General features: G+C 42.5%; 1 protein-coding gene across 4 annotated transcripts in view; it reads left to right on the top strand.

Moving 5' to 3' along the window:
* rnf220b (ring finger protein 220b) overlaps positions 1-24,830 on the top strand; it is a 30,521-nt gene that overhangs the window by 3,631 nt on the left and 2,060 nt on the right. The window contains exons 3-14 of one of the 4 annotated variants that reach the window (XM_074668494.1): positions 17,049-17,175; positions 18,023-18,065; positions 18,163-18,255; positions 19,430-19,472; positions 19,802-19,891; positions 21,859-21,902; positions 22,233-22,320; positions 22,731-22,827; positions 23,103-23,162; positions 23,307-23,368; positions 23,447-23,531; positions 24,222-24,330. In XM_074668494.1, the coding sequence (XP_074524595.1) occupies positions 17,049-17,175; positions 18,023-18,065; positions 18,163-18,255; positions 19,430-19,472; positions 19,802-19,891; positions 21,859-21,902; positions 22,233-22,320; positions 22,731-22,827; positions 23,103-23,162; positions 23,307-23,368; positions 23,447-23,531; positions 24,222-24,330 (941 nt within the window). Of the gene's footprint in view, positions 1-17,048; positions 17,176-18,022; positions 18,066-18,162; positions 18,256-19,429; positions 19,473-19,801; positions 19,892-21,858; positions 21,903-22,232; positions 22,321-22,730; positions 22,828-23,102; positions 23,163-23,303; positions 23,369-23,446; positions 23,532-24,221; positions 24,331-24,830 lie in introns of all 4 variants that reach the window. The other 3 variants (XM_074668493.1, XM_074668496.1, XM_074668495.1) reach the window with 3 other exon arrangements.

Raw genomic sequence — 24,830 nt, 5'->3', positions numbered from 1 at the left:
GTGCAAAGAACAAACCGAGCCATGAAAAAGGTCATACTTTTTGAAGTTTACTCATTTTTTTGAAACAATCTTCATAATTTTTTCTCTTTTTTTCAGTGATGTGTTTTTTAAGAAAAAGAAATGAACACACTTAAAAAAGCACAATGCTGGCCTCAAGCAGAGTGTCTCTGATATACATCCTCTTGTTATCTTGTCACAATTTCTGATTAAATAGATTTAACTGGGGTCAAATGTCATGGAACAACACAAAATAGTCTATGATTTTGATGTGCTGTTCAAAATAATGTACAAAAAAGAAAAATATATCACACTTCAGGTTTTTTTTCATCTGTGACTGATTTTTGGCAGTCAGGTTGATTTCTGCATCCCAAAGATCTCAGATTTTAGTCTGCACCAAAAAAAGTTCAAAAGGAGGAAAACTCCTGCAAAAATCCTGTACAGCATCACATCTAATCCCAAGACACCAAGCAAGCACCATAATTCACCTTCAAGCGTCTTGTCGGTCTACACGGCACACACAGCATGCAGGTAAACCTCATCCGTGCAGCCCGTCTCTCTCTTCTGATTTCTCCCTCTCGGGCTCGTCTCTGTTTTATCAGGGACGGTCTGAGACGCACGGTGTGCTCTGACAGCTGTTCAAACAGCCGCGCTCGCTTTCAAAGGGCAGATGTCTTCACTGGAGTGAGTCCTGCTTATTTTCCTCAGGGAGATGCTTCCCCGCCGCAGGCCAGAGCTGGAACTAAAAAGGCCATTTACCAGAAACACGGGTTGAAAAAGTGGAGGACAGGAGTGGCAAAACATACCATAACCAGATGACAATAGAGTGGTGTGTGTGTGTGTGTGTGTGTGTGTGTGTGTGTGTGTGTGTGTGTGTGTGTGTGTGTGTGTGTGTGTGTGTGTGTATGAGTGTGTGTGTGTGTGTGGTGCAGTAGAGTGGGAGCTGTGATAACTAGAGCCAGATGTTTGAGAGCTGGTGTGATCCTTGATGTTTCTGTCAGATGAGAAGTTAACTTTTACCTGCACAGTGAACAACTTAGAGACTACAAAACTAAAAAGACTAAAAAGATAGTTGTCACTCTGGTGGTTTGGTTAAAGAGCTTTGAACATCTCAGCAGACAAACCTACATCAGTTACCTGATGCTGATCTGCAAACGCTCACAGCTCCTGTTTTACAGTGTACCTTGCATATGTTTTGCACAATTTCCTTCCAAAAAGAAAGGAAATGTGATTATGATTCAGCTCCTATGCTGCGTTTTTTAAAAACCGTCATCCTACTGGTTGCACTAATGCAAGACCAACAAACATGGCTGACATATCTTTTATTGTAGAGATAATATAGTCATGACCACAATTTTGATAAACTTCTGACTCAGATCAATATTATGAGTCACAAAATTATGTGCGAACTCATTAGTGCTTGCACATAATCGCATCTTCAAAGTGGAAGTGCGTGATACTGTCTCTTCCAGTCTAACTAAATTAGAAAGGTGAGTTAATGCTCAACAGATACACCTGACGACAGATATTCAACACAGAAAACATCACAGGAAGTCTAAGCATCAGGCCTTTTAATCAGACACACTCCGCCAAAGACCTCTCCAGGGAGTGCAATGAGAGACTTACCAAGTCTTCACCTGAGTGGAAAGAAATCCTTGCAGGAAGTTAATGTAAGCGTAACGCACACACAGAGGATCCTCCACCAGATGTGTCAGAGTTTGAGTGTCCTCCATGCCGTTTATTCATGGGCTGTTAGCGGACGAGTGCGGCGCCCGGACAGAATCAATACAGCACGGATTCATCTTGGATTTGGCACATGGATTATCTCTGTGCTTTAAGCGTGTTAGAAGTACAGCTTACATGCTTTGTGTGTGTGTTTGTGTTTGTGTCTTTTTCATATCAAAAACTGCCGGTTAAAGATTGGACATGTAACACATCTCCTAACCATGTAGAGTGAAAAATGTTAGAAGAGGAGTTTCATTAACCTGCAGCACCATGTTTGCAAGAATTTCACCAAATTATTCCCAGAAACAACACACATTTCTTACAGATTGATCACAAAAATGACATAAAATAAAAAAAATTTGGCTTCCCTAACCAGCAGCAGAACATTTTTGTTCCTATTGATATAATTTTATCATTTTATATGTTTGTATAGTACACGGACACCTCCTGACCTCTCTCCACCTCATCTGCTCAGTTACACACAAACACACACTGCCGTGTTACTCCCGCTGTGCGTGCTGATTCGATAACAGGGGGGACGTCCACACGTCGTGTTTTCTGTGCTGCCCTCGTTGACGGCTGCTCGTATTGAATGGAGCGTCCTGTTGAAAGACACAGTGTTTACATCCCACTGGCAGACCACAGGAGATCAATAGCAACCACTCGATGCTCATGCATACACATAATATCCTCTGCTCGCTATTATTCCCAGGGTGTTTGCTCCTCATCAGGCGCACTTGCATGTGCACTCCATGGATCGACAGCCACACTAGCCATATGCTGGACTGTTTCTTCCTATTGGTGTGATTTTGTGTTGCTGTTTAATGGTCACGAACAACGTTTGGTAAGAAAACAAAAGTAATGTAGCAATAGGTCAGTTTGAGCATGAACAGTGTAACTGGGGATAGAGGAAAAGATGAAAAGTGACTCAAAGAGAGTTGGAAAGAATTCAGAAGGGTAACATTACTGACAGGAGCTTTTTGTCCTGAAAAAAAAATTGTGAAATACGTTTTTATAATGAATAATTTTTAAGATCAAGGCCCTGTTTGCACGACAGTATTTCATCTGAAACTGCTAAAACGCAGTGAAAAAAAAATCTGCGTTTACACAGAAACGCTGAGCGACTGAAAACCCTGGAGTAAGCATGCCAGGCCTGCAGGTGGTGCTATAACTGTCTTGTCCAGATGCAGCCTTTGGGAGATTTCCACCGAAGTAGAGTTGAGCCGATCATTTTAAAGGCTGTGTCCGAAATCACTTTCTATTCACTATATAGTGAATACGCCATGTTGCAGTGCTGTCCAAAATCTGAGTGAGCATAGTCATTCACTATATAGTCCACTCAATGTATCCCACAAAGCATTTTGAGAAGCAGTGTATTAGTGATGCTCACTATATGAGCAATATATACCATCATGCATTTTGGTTCAAACAGAAGAAATGGCTGATTACATGTTTAATGATTACTAATAGCTTGAAACAACATTAAAAACTGTCAGAGAATAACACTTATCTCTCAGTTTAACTTTCGGACGAGCCCGTCTCACAACTTTGAGCTGAGAAACAAACAACACGGATGTTAGCCGTTAAACCGTTCCACATGGGTGATGCATTCACTGGACCTTGTAATTCTTATACACAGCATAAGTTCCGCGCAAATATATGGTTTATTTATCTAAAAATAACGTGTAATAAATGTTTCTATTATATTTGGCTGTTGCGGAAAATAAGCTTAATATAATATTAGGTATCACTAAAATAAATACTGTTTTGCAGTTTTTAAAATAAGATATAACTGTAAATCCCCAACCGTCCATGAGCGACACAAGAGTAAATAAGTCACTGTAAGCGGCTTGCGAATGAGTGAGTAGTGTCCGAAATGTTGTTTTAATTTAGTTGATGTGGTGGACTATATAGTCAACTACATCTAATTCACTATATAGTGAGTAGTGAGTGGGGAATGAGTGAGTGATTTCGGACACAACCTTTGTGTAGCTGTTGGGGAAAATAAAGTGCAAAAGTGAAGCAACAGATGCACATTTTGTATGAAGACAGTCAGCAGATTCAGCAGATTGAGCAGCACAAGCACAACAAGGTAGTTTGTGATGATCGTAACAACGGTACTGTTGTCCTGTTGTATGCGCTAGCGCGAGGCGGAGTGTGACGTCAACGTTTCCACTGAAAATGCCGGCTTACTGTTTACACGGCAACGGTGTCGGCAGCGCTTCAGAGAAATCCCACTCTGGAGTCCGTTTTTCAAAAGTTTGCGTTTTTGGGTGGCTGAAACGCCGTTTCCGTGTAATTGCGAGGCTAAAACGCAACAAAACGTGTATGTTTTACCCTAAAACCGTTGTCGTGTAAATGGCCCCTAACAACCAATAATTAAATCATTCTATAACTCATCCATAAGGAAAGAAAGTCTATTGAGGCTTTTTTTCACCAAACAGAGGCACAGCTTTAGTTCATTTTGTCAACACCAAAATTGTCCCAAAATATGAAACATCTGCACCACCCCTCTCACTGACCACACTGGTTGTCCTGCTCCTGATTTCAAACAGTCAGGAAGGAAGCATTACAATATTAATGGTGGTTGTGTTTGAAGTGAAAACATGCCGCAGTCGACTGTTCCCCCTCCTGTTGTGAATGCAGTTTGTTCTCCTAATGTTCTCCCAAGTAAAAGAGGCTTTCATCCTGGCAGGAGGGGAAACTCTTCCCAGCTTCTTACCTCCTTTTCAGCTCTCTGTGTGATTGTGAGTGCAGCATGTGTTTATGTGTGTCAAAGCTTCCATGCAGGTCGATGTATCTTCAGAAGTTTGAGGGTGTCAGACTGTGGGACCACACGGCTTGTCGGAGACAGACAGGATTTCTATAAGTCTGGTAGTAGCCTTTACAGTAGCTGGGGGAAATTTGTGTGTGTGTGTGTGTGTGTGAGTGTGTGTGTGTGTGTGTGTGTGTGTGTGTGTGTGTGTGTGTGTGTGTGTGTGTGTGTGTGTGTGTGTGTGTGGCGACTATCAGCACCTGTTAGACTGTCAGGAGAATGTTGAGCTGAAACATGAGTCATACCACATCTTGTAGTCGCTGCAGATGCCTCTATCGCCTGCTGTGCTCGGCCCACACGAGCATTACTGCCGCTGTGTGTGTGTGTGTGTGTGTGTGTGTGTGTGTGTGTGTGTGTGTGTGTGTGTGTGTGTGTGTGTGTGTGTGTGTGTGTGTGTGTGTGTGTGTGTGAGTGTGTGTGTGTGAGTGTGTGTGTGAGAAAGAGAGAGAGTGAAAGAGGGTCATAATGAGTGCAGGGCCCAGGGGTCGTTAAGACAACAGCCTTGTTTTAACAGAAGACATCTCCCCTTCTTCCCATCTCTCTGTTTTCCCTCTTTCTGCTTCTCTCTCTGCGCACCTGATCGACTTGCATCATGGGCGCTTCTGATCTCACATCAAAGACCTGGTGTGTGTGAGTGTGTATCCATAGGCGAAGTGGGTATTTCTGTAGATTAAATCGCTTGTTTTTAAGAAGCAGTGCACACACACACACACACACACACACACACACACACACACACACACACACACACACACACACACACACACACACACACACACACACAGAGCTTAAACTTACATCCTCTGTCGTGTCCCTGGAGTCTAACAAATCAGTCAGGCAGATAGAAGGGCAGAGAGGCCAAACGCTCGGGTTAAACACATGCTGCAGAGGAGCAGCACAGGCAGGCAGACAGACAAGCAGGACCACACCAACACTGCTCGCCTGGATGGCAGTCAGGAAGCCACACACACGCACATGTATCTATCATATAAAGTTCATGTGCTTTTTTGCCCTGTCACACACACAAACCTCATTACGGCGTGTCACCTTTGCTTGCAGGAGCTTGAAAAAAGCCAATGTGTCAAAGGAACGCTAGAAGTGATAGCATTAGCGGATACATGACATCCTGACATCATTCAGTGGCTTCACAAGAAAGAGTGGCAAACATTATGGGTTAACAAACGTGCAGTTTTCTTTTCTTCAAGTAGTGAGCTCTGAAATGTGTGGACGGCACAAGAGGTCGTGTTGGAATATAAGAATATGACCACTTTAGGCTCCGTTTACACGACAATGTTTCATCTGAAAACGCTAAAACGCAGTGAAAACACAGTGAAAACACAGTGAAAAAAAATCTGCGTTTACACGGAAACACTGAGGGACTGGAAATGCTGTAGTAAGCATGCCAGGCCTGCAGGTGGTGCTATGACTGTCTTGTCCAGAAGCTGCTTTTGTGAGATCTCCACCAAAGTAGAGTTGAGCCGGTCATCTGGTGTATTGGGGAATACTAAGAGTAAAAGTGGAGCAACAGATGCACATTTTGTATGAAGACAGTCAGCAGAAACAGCAGATTGAGCAGCACAAGCACAACATGGAAGTTTGCGACAATCGTAACAACGGTACTGTTGTCCTGTTGTATGTGCTCGCGCGAGGCGGAGTGTGACGTCAGCGTTTCCACTGAATACGCCGGCTTACTGTTTACACGCCGCCGGTGTTGCTGGCGTTTCAGAAAAATCCCACTCTGGAGGCCGTTTTCAAAAGTTTGCTTTTTTGGTTGGCTGAAACGCAACAAAACTTTTGCGTTTCACCCTAAAACTGTTGTCGTGTCAACAGCCCTTTAATGCTCTTATGAAGAGACAGCATGATGGAGCACAGCCTGTGTGAAATTTACACCCATGTGACGGTTTAAACATGCAGAAAACTCTGCAGATTACTTACACATGCATACTTAGAAGCAATCGATTCAGTCACTTCTAAGCAGTTCACAAACTCCCCTCAGTGCCGGTGCACCTCTGCCTCAAAGGTCAAAGTTTGCCAGGATTGACCCTTCACCCCCGCTGTGTAGGGGTGTAAACACTCCCCTAGTTCTCCTCAGAGAATAGCGCTGGGCCTGAGCCATAAATCACAGGCCTGATAATTGATAGGAAAACAGCAGTCCAGCAGTATATAACCTTTTACGTGTCGTCTCAACTCTTTATTATGGTGCTAATGAGTGGCCGCGGACTAGGGTTAGAGCTGCCAGCAGAAGGGGATAGAGAGGGGGGTTTACCTCAGTAAAACACAGGCCACTGGTTCCTACACCCACATATTGGCCAGTGTCACACACACAAACACACACACGCACATCTAAATACTTAAACACAGGAACTCAGAGTGCACACACCAGAGCTGACGGTCAACTCCACACAGGAAGACACTCTCACTGGAGGATATGCGCGTATGCAAACATTCCCTCACATGCATATGCAAACACACACACACACACACACACACACACACACACACACACACACACACACACACACACACACACACACACACACACACACACACACATGCACACACAGGCTCAGCAGTGTCCATTACAGGCTGCTATTAGTATGGAGATTGTGCTAATTGTCCCCAAAGACCACACATGCAGCACTCGGCAGGCCCACTGTGGGTGTGTGAGGCCGAGTGGGAGCAGAGACTCTGCTTTACACATCCTATTGTCTTGGTCGTGACCCTATTAGTGCAATTACAAATCAATCACTGAATGATCATGGGATGCATGCTGGGGATTGTCTCGATGTTAATGACACTATTATAGAAAGTCAAGTGGCTCTGCTCCCGAAGCCAGATTTCATATATGATGGTTTTATCTGTTTTATGCATCCATCTGATTATTCAAAGAGAGTTGAAAAGGTGCCCAGAGACATAATTGAAGGAATTTCAAGATCAATTGGTTTTGAACTGTGGTCTATCTGTGAAAAACATTTTAATCAGAATTACATTTGTGTTTGTTTTGTTTTAATGAAGATCAAACCAGGCAGACCAGATCATTTTTGTCTCATTTTAAAGTAAGTCTACATTAAATTGTTGACCTCCTTAGTAAAGATCTTTTCCCTGTCAATGTCACAGAGCTCTTAAGATGAATATTCTTCAACTAAATCTCAATTTTTAAAAATATGATCAGAGACATTTCCACACATTTAAATACGTACTTCTTTTTTGGCATGGGAATAATTCAAATGCATAATTTAATCTCGGTCTGAAGTCTTCATCTTTAACCCCTCCCTAAAATCAGATATTAATCCATAGCTGCATCGGACGGAAATAATGTTTAACTCAAGCCACAGAAAAAAAAGCATGAGTTTCCCTTTTTGCTTCAACTTTCTGTTTTTTGTACGCCTCTTTGACACCGAAACTCAAATTTTATATTAAATCATCAAGCATGCTCCACCTCTTTCTCTGATCTACAGTAACCTTTGGCTCTCAGGGCCTTGACAAGTGTTGGTTAGGACTTAAGGATTTAGAGTCTGAAAGAGCTGCTTCTGTCTGCGTTGACTGTTGGACTCTGTGGTCCTCCTCTGGGTGGGCTGGTTCAGGGTCCTGCAGACTGGAGAGGGTCCAGTCTCATTAGCAGCAGCTCAGAGCTCTCCATCACTTGAGCAGAAGAGATTGAAGCGTGAGCTGCTCCTATGTGACCCCGCTGAGCCAGAACACAGGAGAGAAGATCTATACCCGCTGGAGCTGCCACAGGCCGCTTTGTTCCCCGCTGCCTGCTGACAGGAGAGATCGGAGGGGCGTATCGATAGGGGCTCACACCACGCTGCTCTCACCACGGCTACGAGAGGGTGTCTGTGTGTGTACATGATATGCACACACACGGACGCATTGAGGGTTTTTTATGCACGTTTTTACCGTACTCAGACACAAACAACTTGGCATCCTCACTCAGGTTTCACTCTGACACACATCTCCTGCACACACACATTCACAACAAAACCAAATTGGTTGAAGTGATTTCATCCGTCTACTTAAGAGCATCTTATTAAAGCTGAATAAATCTCCTTACAAGGCCTCAGGGTCGGAGAGTCGCGTCAGTCTGGTGCTAGGAAACCGCACACAGCACGCAGGGATGTTGTTGCCCTTTATCCTCCAAAGAAAACAACTTCAGCCTCTGAGAGCTTTAGTTACTGCTCACTTTTGTTTGCGGTGTTGTGCTACAAACGCATGACATTTCAGAGTAAGAAGCATGCTCTCGAATACTTTTATTGTTTGATTGCAGAATTTAGAGTGTTTCATTACATTTAGATTTAGGAATATTGCATCCGTGTTAAATGTTTGACGTAAACACCATTCTGCTGCAAATTCATTTCTGAGGCTTTTGTTGCGGAGTTGTTTTGATGTACTCAAAGCTCCTGTGTGAAGTTTCTTTTAGTTGTAACATTATGACTTTAATTTCAGAATTTCAGAATTAGTAATTTTTTCTGTGACTCTAATCTTTTATCTTTTTGTAAATCTTTGCTGTGAAGAAATGGGAGAAAAGGCTGTTTCAGCAGTAACTCACTTTGTCTGACGCTTACCTTGCAACAGCTGCTTCAGGCGTTCAAGAAATAAATCAATGATGTTTTTCCACTTGATGGTCTTGTTAGCTTTTCTAGATTGCAGAGGAATCAGGTTTAATTTTAGTAAATTTTATAAGCTACCAGGAACGCCTCTCAGTTGCTTTAAAACACGACCTGTTGCAGCCTTTTCTTTTGAATCACGCAGTTTAACCTTTTTTAGATAGATCATACTCTTTGATTTTTACCCCTTATACAAGTTTCATTCTCCTTAAATATTCATGAAACTATTTTCTTCCTCTTTTTTATCTTCTGATATGAACTAACCGTTATTGCTCATTGTTACCGAAGTGTCCCTGATTCATCTTTCCATTGAAGATTATCTGCCCGATCACCTTTATCTTTCCACAGTTTGAAGATAACACACCATCTTCATCTGCTTTAATTGTCTGCTCATCCAGACAGACACAATAACATCCTTTAGGAAGTGTGACTAACCCAAACACAGGTGTATCACAGAGCGCCAGGTGCTAGTAGTGCCCTGGTACCAGCAGCGGTCTGCAGGCTGTTTCTGACAGTATCAGATGTTATCTGGACAAGAGGAGAAGAGAGGAGAGGAGAGGAGGGAGGGACTGATGTGTATCTACAATGCCGGCTCATGAGGGGTCTGACAATTCAACAGGTTTTACTAGAGGCCTGCTTTTAGGGCTAATAAGGTCGAATGCGGGACTTTTGTTGTTCTTAAGTCAGAAACACGTTAGTGTAAATTTTGTTTGAAGACTTTGCCCATTTTGAGGATCTGTCCCTGCTGAGATAGTGTATGTGGGACAGGTGTGAGAGGGGAAAGCAGGTGTGTGTGTGTGTGTTTGGTAAGGCAGCAGTGTGTGTATTTGTGTGTCAACAGCAACAAGTTTTTTTAATCTTTTAAGAGCTATTGGATAAGAGAGGGACATTGTATCCAATTTTATGCCTGAAAACCTTGAGCAAATTGATATTGTGTTACGGAGAAACCTCTCAACAATGAGTCATTTGGCTTAACTTTTACTAAGAAGTTTTCTTACGTTGGTGAACTTCCACATCTGGGGGCCTCATCCGAATTTGAGAATAAGCCTTAGGCACCTGTTAGCAGCATCAAAGAAAAGCATCTATGAAATGTTGGATGTGGTTGGAGAAAATATGTTGTTCTTAAAGTCAATGCCTGATTTAGAATTGACAAAAAAAAACTTGTGTGATTTGTTTTGTGAGAGTTTCAGAGTGAGACCGCGCCTGAAGTGAGTGTGCCTGCAGAATGTGTCAGAGCTGGCACCGGAGTCACCGACTTGATGCAAAGACTTTAGGCAAAATCCCAGTAGTTTTTTTTTTCTTTCTTTTTCCAAAGTACTTGGACAAATACAGTAAATCACAAACTGATGGTGAAGTATGAAGATCACTGAAAAAGTACAATGAAGTAGAACACTGAGGCAGAATGATCCTGAAAACCTCTCTTTGTTGTCTGTTTAGCTGGCTCAGTCATGGTAAATGTTCTTCAGCGATGATGAGTGTTGTTCTAATTAAACTCTTCAGTGAGCTCCACTCACAGTGACTCACTGTTTGTCCAGAGCTGTTTAGAAAAGTTGAGTACTTGATTCCAGCAACAGAGCGATCGCCTCATTTTCTCCTTATTAACCACTAATTGAGAGAAAGAGCAAGCAGGGAGAGAAAATGAGAGAGACGTGATGAGGAGACGATGGAATAATAACAGCGAAGGAGAGAGAGAATAAATGTGTATTAATCAGTGGTCTGGGTAATAGTGATCTGTATTTTAAGAGCCAATCTAATTATCCTCTAATGAGGGACTGTGATCTGTTTATTAGCTTCTGGATCTCTTTCTCTCTTTCTATCTCACACACACACTCACATACACTGTCCAATGTGTGTTTGAAGGTCAGGAACAGCACTGTGTCCACCTCACATGCCCTCACTAAGAAAAGGTAATGCAGATCTCACATTAACCCCTTGATGCCTGCTGTTGCAAATTTGTGACACACCCTGTCTGGTCTTGATGCAGCTAAAATGACCTTTGTATTTCATTATTACCTATTGATTAATTTTCTACACAAACCAAGGTTTGTATCAGATCCACTATGTCACAATATATTGGTCAGGGGGTGAACTTCGCATGTCTGTAATTATGATACTGTATAACTTAGTTTTAACTATGGTGTGTACTGTACTTAAATTTACAATCTCCATTTAAATTAACATCTGTAACAATGCAAAAACACATAAGACAATCTATTTTTATAATTACTAATTCATCCGGGCAGTAAGAGGTAGGGATGGGTACTGAACTAGGTACTTTTATAGGTACTGACCAAAAAGTACCAGGTACCGATTCATGTGAAATCAAAAGGCACCATGTTTAGGTACCTAAATGCATCCTTGTGACAGTGAAAGAGTGGGAGAGTAGGTGATTTTCCATACCGGACATGAACACAGCATTGCAAGGTTAAATATAATGAAATAAATACTTTCAATTGAAAAAAATAAAAAATAAAATAATAATAATAAAATATATATATATATATATATATATATATATATATATATATATATATATATATATATATATATATATATATATATATATATATATATATATATATATATATATATATATATATATATATTATCATTACTATTATTATTATTATTATTAAACAAATTGATAGTTTTTACCACATCAACACAAAAAAGTACCAAAAAATTGGTGCTGTTGAGTACCAGTACCAATTGCCTGGTACCAGCAGGCATTGGTCCCAGTTCATTTCAAATGTGAAAGGTACCCATCCCAAGTAAGGGGTTAAGCCATAGAGACCTCACAGCAGGTTTAAACAGCTTATTTTATTTAAGTGGCTTATAATGGACATGAAAAAAAAATTACTCCAACATGCTATCCCTGTCTCCATAATCTGTAAAAAAAAAAAAAAATAAAGCTTCAATCTTCAGGTTAACACTACTTTTTGGTGTAGAAGTGCTTCCAAATTAAAGAACGTTAGATTTTTTTTTTGAGCATGTAGAAAGCAGTCCAAACCACTGAACAAAAGTAATGTAAACTGTGTGCTCTGAGGCCTCAGGTCAGACTGCAGGATTTGGACAAATGTCAAGCTCGTGTGATTCATTTGTTGCACTTTGGGTGATATTCCACTTATTGTGCAGCCTTGGCCTGAAGTGTGTTGCAGAGCTTCATGTCCTGACGGAGTGATACAGAGTGACACAGCTGGATATCTGTGTATCCCTGCCTGTCGGGTGAGTGCAGGTTGACGGCATCAGAGTGAGTGACAGGCCACCGGTGAACAGCTCTATCGCTGTCCCCTCTCAGCCGCTTCTTGATTTAAAACAACTGGACCAACTTTGACTGACAGCCGTCAGCACGCGTATGTCAGAGTGTGTGTTCGGCGTTTGCTGCCCAGATACAAGCCCCATCACTTTCTGATATAAAGACTAAAACTGAGCCCAGAAAAGAGAATATAACGATTGATTGATCAGATCATGTTTTTTCTAGCAGATGTTTTGGATGCCTTCAGAGAGATCAGCAGATATTCACTCATGAGGTGGCCTGTTAAGTAGCCTCATACTGCTACAAATACCCAAGGACAGTCCTAACTTCCTCTCCCTCTCTCCCATCTGTAAGTCACTATCAAAGATCATTGAGCCATGCATCTCAATGAGGGCCTGATTGATTGGTTGGAGCAGAGCAGAGGCAGGGTTCGATCTTTGCCCTCCGGTCCTCAGAAGGGAAATGTGGTGGTGGGGGACACAGTCACACAGCTACACAGTCCACTCTCCATCAAGCAGATGATTGGACACATACATGCGGCTCCATGCCCTCACCTGATGGAACAATCGCGGTGACTAATGGAGAAGATGAGTGAGAGGAGGAGAGAGAAGGAGAAGGAGAGAGATGAGGGGTGTTGTGTGCTGATTGACCTGTGGTCACAGAGGTTATGTCCATTGATCTGCAGGGCAGAAGAAAAGGTTTCTGGCCTGAGGTGCTTCTGAATGAGTCTATTTGGGGTTTAGGATTCCTGTCTGTTCCCACCAGGAGCTTTTTCATCATCAGACTCCCCGGGACTTACAGCTGCTGTCTCCTGTTGTCGGCGTAATGCTCAGAGCACTACAGAGGCCAAAGGCCAATCAATGCTCTACAAGAGGTTGATACAGATCTTATTAGTCAATGAATGATCATTAGTGGTCTAACGAGCCATTGATTCCTGTAAGGGCCAAAGGTTGTGGTGGTTGTGGTGAGTGTCTTTAATACATTAAACACAATTGATTGCAGAGCAGGAGAGATGGTTTTGAAGAATGCTGGAATTGGGTTGGACGGTGAAAGATTTGAGGTCAAGCTAGGAGAGGAAGTAAACCTTGGTCAGGAGCGGCTGAATGTTGTTAGGATTGAACGTAGAGCCTTCAGCGTCACATTTGTCTTTTATGTATTACCGGTGTAGTAATATTGCAATTAATAAAAAGCAGATATCTCCAAGTCAAAGGCAAGTGGACTTGCTGTTTCAAAGGCTTGGAGCAGCAGCCTTTGAAAACCAAGGAAATGACTCTGCTCATAGCAGATGTGTTACTACAGGGCCTATTATGTTGCTCATTAAATACCCAACCTCTCAATAGGCCATTATTTCCCCAATAAAAAACAAACGGCGGCCTGCATACTTTCCCCTCTCCCCCTTCTGCTTCAGAGGTTACTTCTACCTCACCGACGGTGAAAAAGCCTGACTAATATCCTGCATGTGATGCTTTTAAATAGGAAGCAGGCCGCGGGATAGGGTGGGGTACAGGTGTGGCAGGAGCCAATGGCTTTTATGGCCCTCCATCTCCTCTGAAAATGTGCCAAAGACCTGCCTACACAAACCAACCGCTGCAGTGCTCGCCGCCAAGCGTTAACTTCAACCCCCCTCCCCGCCCAGCTCCACATGCCTACTGGTTATATAGAGTCTGTGCTTGTTACAGCTTTATGGAGGGATTTCTGATGTGCTTAGAGAATTGTTTGATGATTGGAATAATGATGCCAGTTGGAGTGAGTCGTCTCAGCACTTTATCGCCAGAGAACGCAGAGAAAAACAGGCCCAGCTGACGCAGAACATGCTCCACATCCGCCAACATCCTCCAACATCCTCCAACATCCTCCAACATCCTCCCCTGGATGCTCTCTTGTTCGTCCCCCTGCCATTCAAAGCCGTCTAATCCCCCTCACGTCAATCAGAATTAGACCACGTCCACAGGTTTGTCACCGGGGGGACGTTCGTCACCATGTCTTCCCTGCAGAACAGCCTTTTCATGCCCCGGCATAATGTCAGCGGGTGACATCCAGGTCTGATGTGATGTGGCATTCACTAAAGGTCACGTTAGGCATCTCCGCTCTGTCTGCATCAGCAGAACTGGCAGCCGTCATATGGGCGCTGGCATCGGCCATTACCCGGGCCCTCAGGGGGGACTTCATGCTTTGAGGATTTGTCAGCAGGATTCTGATCTCTATGTTTCAAGCGTGGAGCGCTGAACACGGACCAGTCAGAGTTTAGTCTTTGATGCAGAACAACAGATACTGGATTTGACCATCAATCATAGCAGGGGATCAGGAGGACAGAGATATTGTTTTTGTTGAACTTTGCTATTTTGTGCTGCTCGTGATATTGGGGATGGAGTGGAGATATATCAGAGGTTGTTTGCCCCAGGAGTGTGGTCTTTTCAAAACCATCTGGCAGATGAGATTGAGTTTAAATCAGGGCAGGTTTGTTAATCTCAAACGTTGTATTCCTCCTGTTATGTTGAAAAATAAGAGCAGAATCATGGTCTGATTCTCAAAGAAGATAAACGGATGTTGGACTGGAAAATAAGAGGATACAGGGCACTCAAGAATCAGAACTTGAAGGGTGTCCAGGATATTGTGCAACACCCCTGAGAACTAGATGAGATTTTTTTAAGAGACCACAGAAGAAGGAATAAACAAATTCCTCCACTTTGATTCATTGCTTTTTTCATCACAGCAAGGCTTTAATGTGCAGCAGAAGAAGCAGCTTTCTCCCCAGTGGTATGAGTGAGTGGAGAAAGTAAAAGGCAGCTGGACAAAGGCGAGACATCCAGGAATGAAGGTCTTGAACTGGCGAGACACAAAGACAGAGAAAAGGAAACAATCAGAGACACAGAGACGGTGAATCCATGTGGAGTCGGGCCAGTCAAACTCAGCGCAAAGAGGGAAGATCCATCCCTGCCAGTTGCCGTAGTGAGGGAATAGTTAACAAGCCCCACAGGCAGCTTTTACAGCCCCCTGTTGTGTGTCTGAGACCCCCCAGGCTCAAGAGGGGCTGAGGCTGACTCACACTGACAGGGTTTATGTGGGCGGAGGGGGGGCGGTGGAGACGTGTAAAAAAGGTGGTCATGAACCAACAACTGTCACTTACAAGCGAGTCAAGCCTCTTCTTAAGCACACACACACACACACACACACACACACACATGCATGCATCCATACATCCAAACCTGAGCCATTAAATCTGATGTTTGTTTGGAGCAGAGGTGAACAGTACAAGAAGGGAGGGGGGCTTATCCAAAAAGTGGACCAATAAAACACCTGAAAATCAAATCCCATTGCTCTTATCGCGGCGCCATTCAGAGACGTTATCTGTGCAGGTAATGTGGTTATAAATTCAATTTCGGCCCAGAGATTTCATTGTTTACTGATGCCTGCGTGTTCCGGGCGGCAGAGCGCAGAAAGCCCGGGAACGCTCGATGCGTGTCGGGAAAAGTCATTTAGGCCTCCACGAGGGGGATGCAAAAAAGGCGAGAGAGACGAGAAGGGGTGGGGGGTGAAAACAGGAGAGCTGTCACTCTCTACCAAGGACACTTGACTCCTTTCTATTTTCCACCACATGTTTTATTTAGAGGCCATTTTGTCCTATTTGGTTCCTCATTATGAGGGCTCATAGCTGCACTGATGTCAGGAGACGCCACCTGCACACAGACAGAGCGTTGATCTGTCTTTGGACATTTGGAGAGGAGTGTTCACCTAGTGTTTTAACAACAAAGTCCAAAGAAAGCTTGGTCCAACATTGTTCTCAGGGAGCGGGTCAGGAACTGTCAGAAACACTAATCTGTTTGTAATTTTCACATTAAAATGTGTCAAGTTGTGTTTCCCAGCCCTGTCATTTGTTTTGTCTTGACTGTGGGAAATTAGGTGCATCTTGCCTACGAGCTCCCTGTATGTGATTGATGGCTTTCAGGAGTAAATCACCTCATCTACTAGGTAAAATCTTGATATAGTGGAGCTCCGCCGGCTCCCAGCTGGCTGCTTATGGCGGTAATCCATCAGTGAGGCCCAATGGGCCGAGCGGCCCTCCTGGGTAATGTTCCTATTGACAGCCTATGATGTCAACACGCTGACAGCAGGGGGCCATGACGGTGTGTCTGTGTGTTTATATGTGTGTGTGTGTAACCTGATTTTACTCTCACTGTTACTGCCTGCCTTTTGTATGGAGAGGTCTGGCAACACACACACACACACACACACAACACTCACAAACTGTGGAAGCTCCCCTCAGCCTAAAATCTTGTGAGTTAGAAATTAATGAGCAGAGGTGTCATGGAGGTGACTCTGGTCAAATCCTGGCTGTCTCTCCTTCTCACCTTATGTCCTCTCAACTACCCACAGACTGCCCTCAAACTTAATAAATATCTGTATATTCAGTTCACTTTTTTCTACCAACAATATGTTTACCTGTAATGATATTTCACCTAAAGTGTAGTGACTCTTGCAAACACAGCTTGTTGGTAGATATGCAGTTTTTAAAGGAACAGACAAAGAAAGCCAAGCCACAAAATTTAAGACAAGATGAAACTCTTGAATTCCTTTTCATCACCTTAAATTACCAAAGAGATACGTTTCCTCATGTAACACCTCGATATATTGTTCTCCTGTCATCCAGGTAAAGTGAAGGCTCTCTATGATGCTCAGGCCCCCATGTGTCCCATCTGCCAGGCTGTACTGAGACCAGGAGAGCTTCAGGAGCACATGGAGCAGGAGCTTAACAAGCTCACACAGCTACAAATCAGGTATGTGATCCATACCCTGAATGTATTTCCTGGTTTCTCGTCTTCTTATCCTTCCCAAAACCCTTTTAATGTCCTTCCTTCTTGTTTATCCATTCCTCATTCTGTTCCTGTTTTGCGACAGACTTTCCATTCGCTCCAGCTCTGCTGTGATAATTAATGTTGACAGATTTAGTACCCAGGGCCCCCCCAAACCCCACCCCTCCACTTTTCCTCAGGTGGTATCTCCCGTTGTCTCTGTCACCTGCGTGCCATGTTTACAAGCCGCCTCATTGTTTCCTACATATTTCATATTACAGCCTGCGGCCTTCAGGCGACAAATCATACAGCGGGAGGATAATGTCCTGCTAATGGCTGCTCTGAGCCTCACACACACACACACACACACACACACACACACACACACACACACACACACACACATACACACAGAGCCACACTGTAAAACATACACAAGAGGGTCTAGAGGTGCACACACACACACACATGCACACACACGCACACATTGCCTGCTGCTTAGACCAGAAGAATGATTCCTCCAATAAAGACATTACACTCCAAATCTGCTTAACGACCGCTCCGTGGACAGTAATGCTTTCAAATTGAACTTGGCCCACGGGGACACTGCGTATGTGTGTTTGTGTCTGTTAAGTTGTGTGTGCAGTATATGTGTGTCAGACACAAAGTGTAAAGCCAGGTGATACACACACACAAATTAAGACACACTGAAAGAAGAGGTTCTTGTTGAAACAACATTGAAAACAGTGTTTGTGTTATCTTGCAGTGAGGATGCTTTGTGTGTTTGTGTGTTTTTTTTATCTTACGTTTAACACTTTCTTCTTCTTCACAGTGCCACTACAGTGCAGCACAACCACCTCATGAGGACACCAAAGGTAAAAAGAAAAAGTGTTTCAGTTTTAAGACAGCACGTTACATCTCAGCCTGCCTTTGACCCTCTGTCCTTCTCTTGTTTTATCTTTTGCTGTCCAGTCTTTCTCGCTGTCTCTGCACATAAAACGTGAAGGTGGCTCTCCTACGTCGCCTCCTCGAACGTCTGATGACGCCCACTCTGACCGATACCAGGTGAGAAACACGTCACCTCTGTCAGATGTAACAAGTTATACTCTAAATGAGAAAAGCACCCAGAGAGCACAGACCTCCGCCAAGCATATTGTGATTGTCATGCAAGACTTTAGTCCTACTTTAATGTTATACTCCCTTTCAGCAGACTGTCTGCTACAATTTGGTGTTAATTGCAGTTTTGTACAATGATATGTTACCTGACGGTGTTAAAAATAATGATGACCCAGTTCATATTTCATATTCCAGTTCTGAGTATCCAGAATATTGCCAGGATCTGTATCGAACTTTTACATCTGTCAGAAATGATCGTGATCTCGTCTTGTATTCTTTTGCGAAGCAATCTGACCATTTACTGTGGAGTTTTATACACATATGGTGAAAACAGCCCCCTAATAAAAAGAAATTTTTCACAAAATTAACAAAATTCAGAGACCTGCAGAAGAAAAAATTTGACTATGAAAGAATATTAACAGAGCAGACAAAGAAGCAAAAACAGAGTTGTAACTTTAAGTAGTGTCAGTACAATAATAAAGTTTTAAAGCATGAAGAGCTGAAGGGTCTCGATTAGTGCTGGGCAAGTTAACGCCTTATTTTCGCGTTAACCCGTCAATCTATTAATGCCATTGAATATTTTATCGCACATTAGTGCATGTTGCTCACATGCTTTTATTTTGTAAATGTCTGTTGCTGACCGCGGTGGAACCGGAAGTGAAATTGGCGGAAAAACAATGTGGGCTTCTGCTGCACAAAAACACTGCTGTAGGGGTAATTTCTGCCCTAAACCTTGTGATAGGACCCAACTTGTTCCATCCCGGAGCATCACTTTAACGCCCTGACAGTGGCAATAAGCTTTAATTTTGTATTTACGTTTGGTAAATTTGATTTGCACTAAATATGTGATTTAACTATTACTGTATAACAAGTACTGATTTAGTGTTTGCATGACAGATGTTATGGCACTTTCACAATGCGATTAATTATGATTAATCAGGGAAATCATACGATTAATTACAATTAAAAGTTTTAATCATTGCCCAGCCCTAGTATAAATATAACAGGTCTAGTTTTTTTTTTTTTTAAATCTAACTGTTGTTACCTTGATATTTTTTTCATGATGTTGAGATGAAAAATGAATTTACACTGAGGTTTTTCTGTGTGTGCGCATGTGTTGCAGACGTTTCTCCGTGTGCGGGCCAACAGACACACCAGACTGAACGGTACGTTGATGCATGCAGAGAGGACTACCTGCTGTGTTTCACTGCTGCTGACTCAGTTTGTCATAAAGAGGGAGCTCGGTACAGTAGACTGTGTTGGCTCTGCAGCTTTTTTACGTGTTAAAAGAGAAAACAGTCAGGGTTTCTCTCCTTCACCACAATGCTACCACGTATGTGTTCAGTCCAGTCCTCTGCCCCCTCCCCTCCCTCCCTCCTTACCCAGCCGTTAAGAAATCAACCTTTTTTTTTCTCCCACATTTATACCGGCCTAGCGCCCACACGAGCAGAGGAGCTATTAACCTTTCAACTTTGACCTCTTGATATGTTAACAGTCGATGACCTCTGCTGGTGCAGGTGCTACGTCAAATCTGCCCCCTTACGCCCCCACAGCGCAGGAGCCCACCTAGACTGCACACAAGCTGGTAAGACACTCCCAGAACCACTTTGTTCATTACCAAGTTTAACCCTGATTCAGTTTTGGAAAAAAAATATTTGATTTTAGGTCTCATCTTGTAGCTTTTATCAACAGTTAGCCATGCTATAGTGCACGTGTGTTTACCCTCCAATGACATGATGCTTATCTAAAAGTTACACTTCACAGGTTTGTGTCATTTGACATTTCTTCAGTACTTGTAAATTTGTTCCTTATCATATACACGGCTTTACACCAGACACAGATGTCCTTATCAGCATCAAAAAATGAATCAATAGGCCAAAAGCAAATAGATCTGTGTGTAAAAACTGTCTCTGATAAGAAAGTGAAACCAGTGAATGACACAATAAATACACTGCTACAGGGAAAGCTGATTTTCATTCATCTTCATGTTTTAGAGATCCAGTAGCATTTTTTGTACTGATACAGACATGCAGACCTGTATCAGATCCTCAACACTGTCCCTGATATCTTCCCCCTGTTATTATTACCACTGAGGCTCTCAGGCTCTCCGCTGATTCCTCAAACTGCCTCTACTGTCGAGCTCTGTTAGCCTTTATTAGACCTTATAACAGGACAGCATAATGAGCTTCTAAATACATGTCAGGGGGGAAGAAAGGAAGAGAGGAAGAAATAGAAGAAGAAGAAGAGGAAGAAGAAGAAGAAGAAGGGAGGATGAGGGTGCTCTGTTGATTCATCAACCTCTCTTTCTTTCTCTCTGTTTGATGAGCTCTTCCTCGTCTATGACCGTCTCTTTAACCCTCATTATGTGCGCTATGATGGCAGCACTCGGGTCATGGCCACCAGCTGTGTGTATATGTGTGTGCGTGTGCCTGTGTGTGTGTGTGTGTGTGTGTGTGTGTGTGTGTGTGTGTGTGTGTGTGTGTGTGTGTGTGTGTGTGTGTGTGTGACCCCCTCCCATCATAGTCTGCCATCATCCACAGTGGGAATTAGAGGCCCCTAAAACTTAATGTACCCCCAGAGCAATCTGCAGTCAAGTCAGTCGGGTCGCAGAGAGGAGAGGAGAGGAGGTGCAGTTGGTGTTCTGCCGTGTTAACTTTTATATCAGAGAGGAGATTCTGGAGGAGGAGGAGGAGGGGTCTGTCATGGGATCACAGGAGCAGAATTAGGGAAACACTGTTGTGCTGAGAAAAACTCTTTCTTGAAGCACCTCTCATGTTGATGTTTTCCTTGTGTGTTTATTTAAAATGCTTTTAATTCAGATGTTACCTAACAAAATGGATGCTATCAAATAGATTTTTTTTTAGCATTTCTTTAAATGTAAGAGTATATTACCAAAAATCAGCCTTGTAATCTTGAAATTTTATCAGTGCATTTTCCCAGTTTCTTTATTCGTGCTGTATTATCATATTAAAGATCGCATGAGTTTTCAGCTAGTGATGAAACAGTCTGATACTGATATTGTTACCTTTGTGAAAATGAATAGATTAATTAATTAATCAATTAATACATCCAGTAGCATTCAGAGCAGCTCTTTCTTAGTTGTTTTGCCTGAAGTTGCTGCCAGGGTTAGGTGTCGGCACACTGCACCAGCAACTGCAAATTACAACCTGAACTTTTTTTATTTATCACTTTGATTAGGCAATATTTTATTTTAAATTCTGATATTGAGCATTTAAGTCCTCCATTAGGCCAGAAATCTGAAAGAAGACAGAAAAATGTGGGAAGCAGGAGAGTGACGGAAAGCATGCAGCAAATTGTTGAGGTGGAGAGTTGAAATATGACAGTAGCCTCTGCAGATAGGGCACCGCTTAAACTGCTGGGTCAGTGTCACACCAAAAGTGTTGCAAGATAAAAAATAAAGTTACTGAGGTTAAAGAAGACTGAAGTTCATGACCTGATCAGACTGGATCATAGAGGGACAAAGTAAAGTTAACATGAATTTAAAGTATTTGTTTACACCTCAACTATCTTTGTCTTCTGTCTGTTTCACAGTCAGGATTGGAAAGCTGAAGAGGAGGAAACCAGAAGAGGGACAGGTATGTGTGTTGTTTGTTTTTTTCCTCCAAGAAATTGCATGAAACTTTTTTTTTTCTTCTTTTTTTTTGACATTTTATTATCAGACAAAAATACACAGCGGAGCAGATCTCAGGTTGAGAGGATGACAATGGTTCACCCCACCCTGACACTGTTGACTGCTTCTGTTCATGTAGCATCAGGATCACAGCCTGCTCGCTGTGTATCCATGTGAACACACAGCTATGAAAACACAGGAGCCGATCTGTAGTTCCAGGCTGTGGGAGACGTATGGACAGATTCACAGAGACAGATATATTTAATGTATGTGTTGGTGTGTGTGTGTATTGTAGGAGGGTTCAGCAGAGCTGGTACCGTTGGAGGACGACTGGAACGAGAAGAGGAGGATGCAGATGACATCTTTAGTCGGAGGGTTTAAAGGTAAGTTTGATTCAGTCTGTGTGTGTGTGTGTCATGAGTGTGTGTGCTGAGGAGGTCTCCGTGTACATGATCTTGTTCAGTGGAGGGTGAACGACGTGACCGAGTGGCAGCTGAAAATCACTGAACTTTTCAGTCCAGATTACAGTGGAGAAAGATGCCTTGAAGGTGAACTTAAAAGTAACGGTTTCCTTTACCCGAGGAGGGATCTCTGACCTGCAAACTTGTTGCCCAATGACTGACAATCACAAGGAGAGAGAAAGATAGGCAGCATAACATTTTGTGACTCAAAAGTCCCCCTTAAAGCAACCTCAAATAAGATGAAACTTCTCTACTTAGTCCTTAAAAAAAATTGTGCCAGTTTGTTTTTCTTAAACAATAAACCAAAAATCTTTGTGTGAATGTCTCATCAGCTGCAGTACTTGTGAGCACGACTTCCAAAGAGGGCAGGGACAGCGACGCAGACTTGGACGTGGATGGAGACGACACCCTGGAGTACGGCAGAGCCCAGTATCCTGTACAAAAAAGAAAACACTTGTGATTTAAGTTTCTAGTTTAGTGAGAATATTCTTTCAAGTTAGCTTTCCAGACTTAAAACCAACCTTGAACGTGTCAAGAAGAGAGATGACTCTCGTATGAAAGAGGAAAATAAGTGACCTTAAGTTTTTTGTTTGTACATTTAGACTCTATTTAACTTCTTTTTAGCACTTTTAAAGTTAGACAAGTGTGTTGTGTGTTGTAACACCGGATGCGTTGTATTTAAGTTTCCTGACCTTTGACCTCAGATACACAGAGACAGATGTAATCCCCTGCTCAGGAGAAAGCTCCAAGGAGACCACAGTCAAGTATGTATCCTACCTGACACATATAAAAGTTATCATACTCATTTTTACATCAAATTTATAGCAGGTTTTTCTTCAAACTTTTCATTACACATTAAAAAAAAATACGATAAAGGAATCTTTTTGTTGCTTTCTTTTTGTAAGCAGCAGCAGTGCTGCATTGTCAGACTCCAGAGTGAACCTACAATTCTCCAAATGGTCAAATGATGGTAAGTTTTGAAAATATTGACTTTATTAATAATAAAATAAGCAGATTTTAAACCTTTGTTTTGTGTTTCTTTAAACAGGGAGTCCATCTACCAGCAGTGGAGAGAAAACAGACGGCAGCTCAGCTGGTCTTCCAAAAACCTGCAAAAACACGGACATAGAGACGTACGTTCGTAGGTTTCCCGTCACGTTGTTAAAGATGATGTTGATCAAAGGTCAGGGCTATTCAGTTAGAAGCAAGTTTCTACCCCTGAGTCCCAGCATGCAATGGGCAGGGAAACTTTAACAGGTTTGAATTCACCAATCAGAGCAGAGTTAGTGTCCAAACACTGTTATTAAGTGTAATTTGGTCCACACAGTGCAGTGTGAATGATCAGTGATGACATTATCAATCAAGAGCGCAGCAGACGAAACACACATGAACACACAGTTCATCACACTTAACGTCATGTCGCCTGGCTGTACGTTGTGTATGTACAGCGTATGTACAGTCAAACCTGTAATTGTGCGTATGTTTGTGTGGATGTCTATCTCTGTGAGGACCCTGACGCTTCACCCTCACCCCCCCTCTGTGATAAATGAGACAGCGAATGCAGCCGAAGTGATTGCTGATAAATTTCATGCTCAGTGTCCATGTTGGCCAGCGAATAATTTAATCTGTCTTCGATTTATAAATGACTCTCCAGTGTCTGCCTAACTCATGCACCCCCCGTTTCCCCTCCTGTTACCGTGTGTGTGTGTGTGTGTGTGTGTGTGTGTGTGTGTGTGTGTGTGTGTGTGTGTGTGTGTGTGTGTGTGTGTGTGTGTGTGTGTGTGTGTGTGTGTGTGTGTGTGTGTGTGTGTGTGTATGTGCAGGCTCTCGGAGGATTCCACGCTGACAACTCTGGATGCGCTTAAAGCTCGGATACGAGATTTGGAGAAACAGTTGTCTAAAGGAGACAGATTTAAATGCCTCATCTGCATGGTGAGTATGAAGACAAATTAAATAGAGCAGACACTCTAAATAGAGACAACAGCGCAGTAAAGCAGGGACTCCTGATCGTACTGTGGGGACCAGCAAGAGGACTCAGTGATTGGTTACGCTTAATTAATGAAATACAAACATTAGCAGCATTACATTTTTATCCCTCATAGCACTGATATATAAATATACATTTTTTAAAATTTCTTTTGATGTGATTATATTGTCTTGATTTGTTTTACAGCTCCTGGTTTGGTGAATGGTTATAGATGAAGAAAATCTAGTTCTGACACTGATTTGACTTGGTCACTTCACTTTTGGAATAATCAGCTGTTTCATTGATGTTGCTCTACAAAACTAAAAAAATGTTTATGATAAACAAATTGTCATTCACTAAGTGAGTAAACCCTGTCCACATTTGCTCCTGTTATTTCTGAATTTAGTTAATTTTTTTGTTCTTTCTTAGATTTGTATGAAATAAAATAAAATAAAACGTTTTGTGC

This window comes from Halichoeres trimaculatus, unplaced genomic scaffold, assembly GCF_033239565.1.
Source record: "Halichoeres trimaculatus isolate MK-OKI-2021-1 unplaced genomic scaffold, fHalTri1.1 fHalTri1_scaffold_4, whole genome shotgun sequence".
In the NCBI taxonomy this organism is placed as follows: domain Eukaryota; kingdom Metazoa; phylum Chordata; class Actinopteri; order Labriformes; family Labridae; genus Halichoeres; species Halichoeres trimaculatus.
This window is presented reverse-complemented; position numbering and strand designations above follow the sequence as displayed.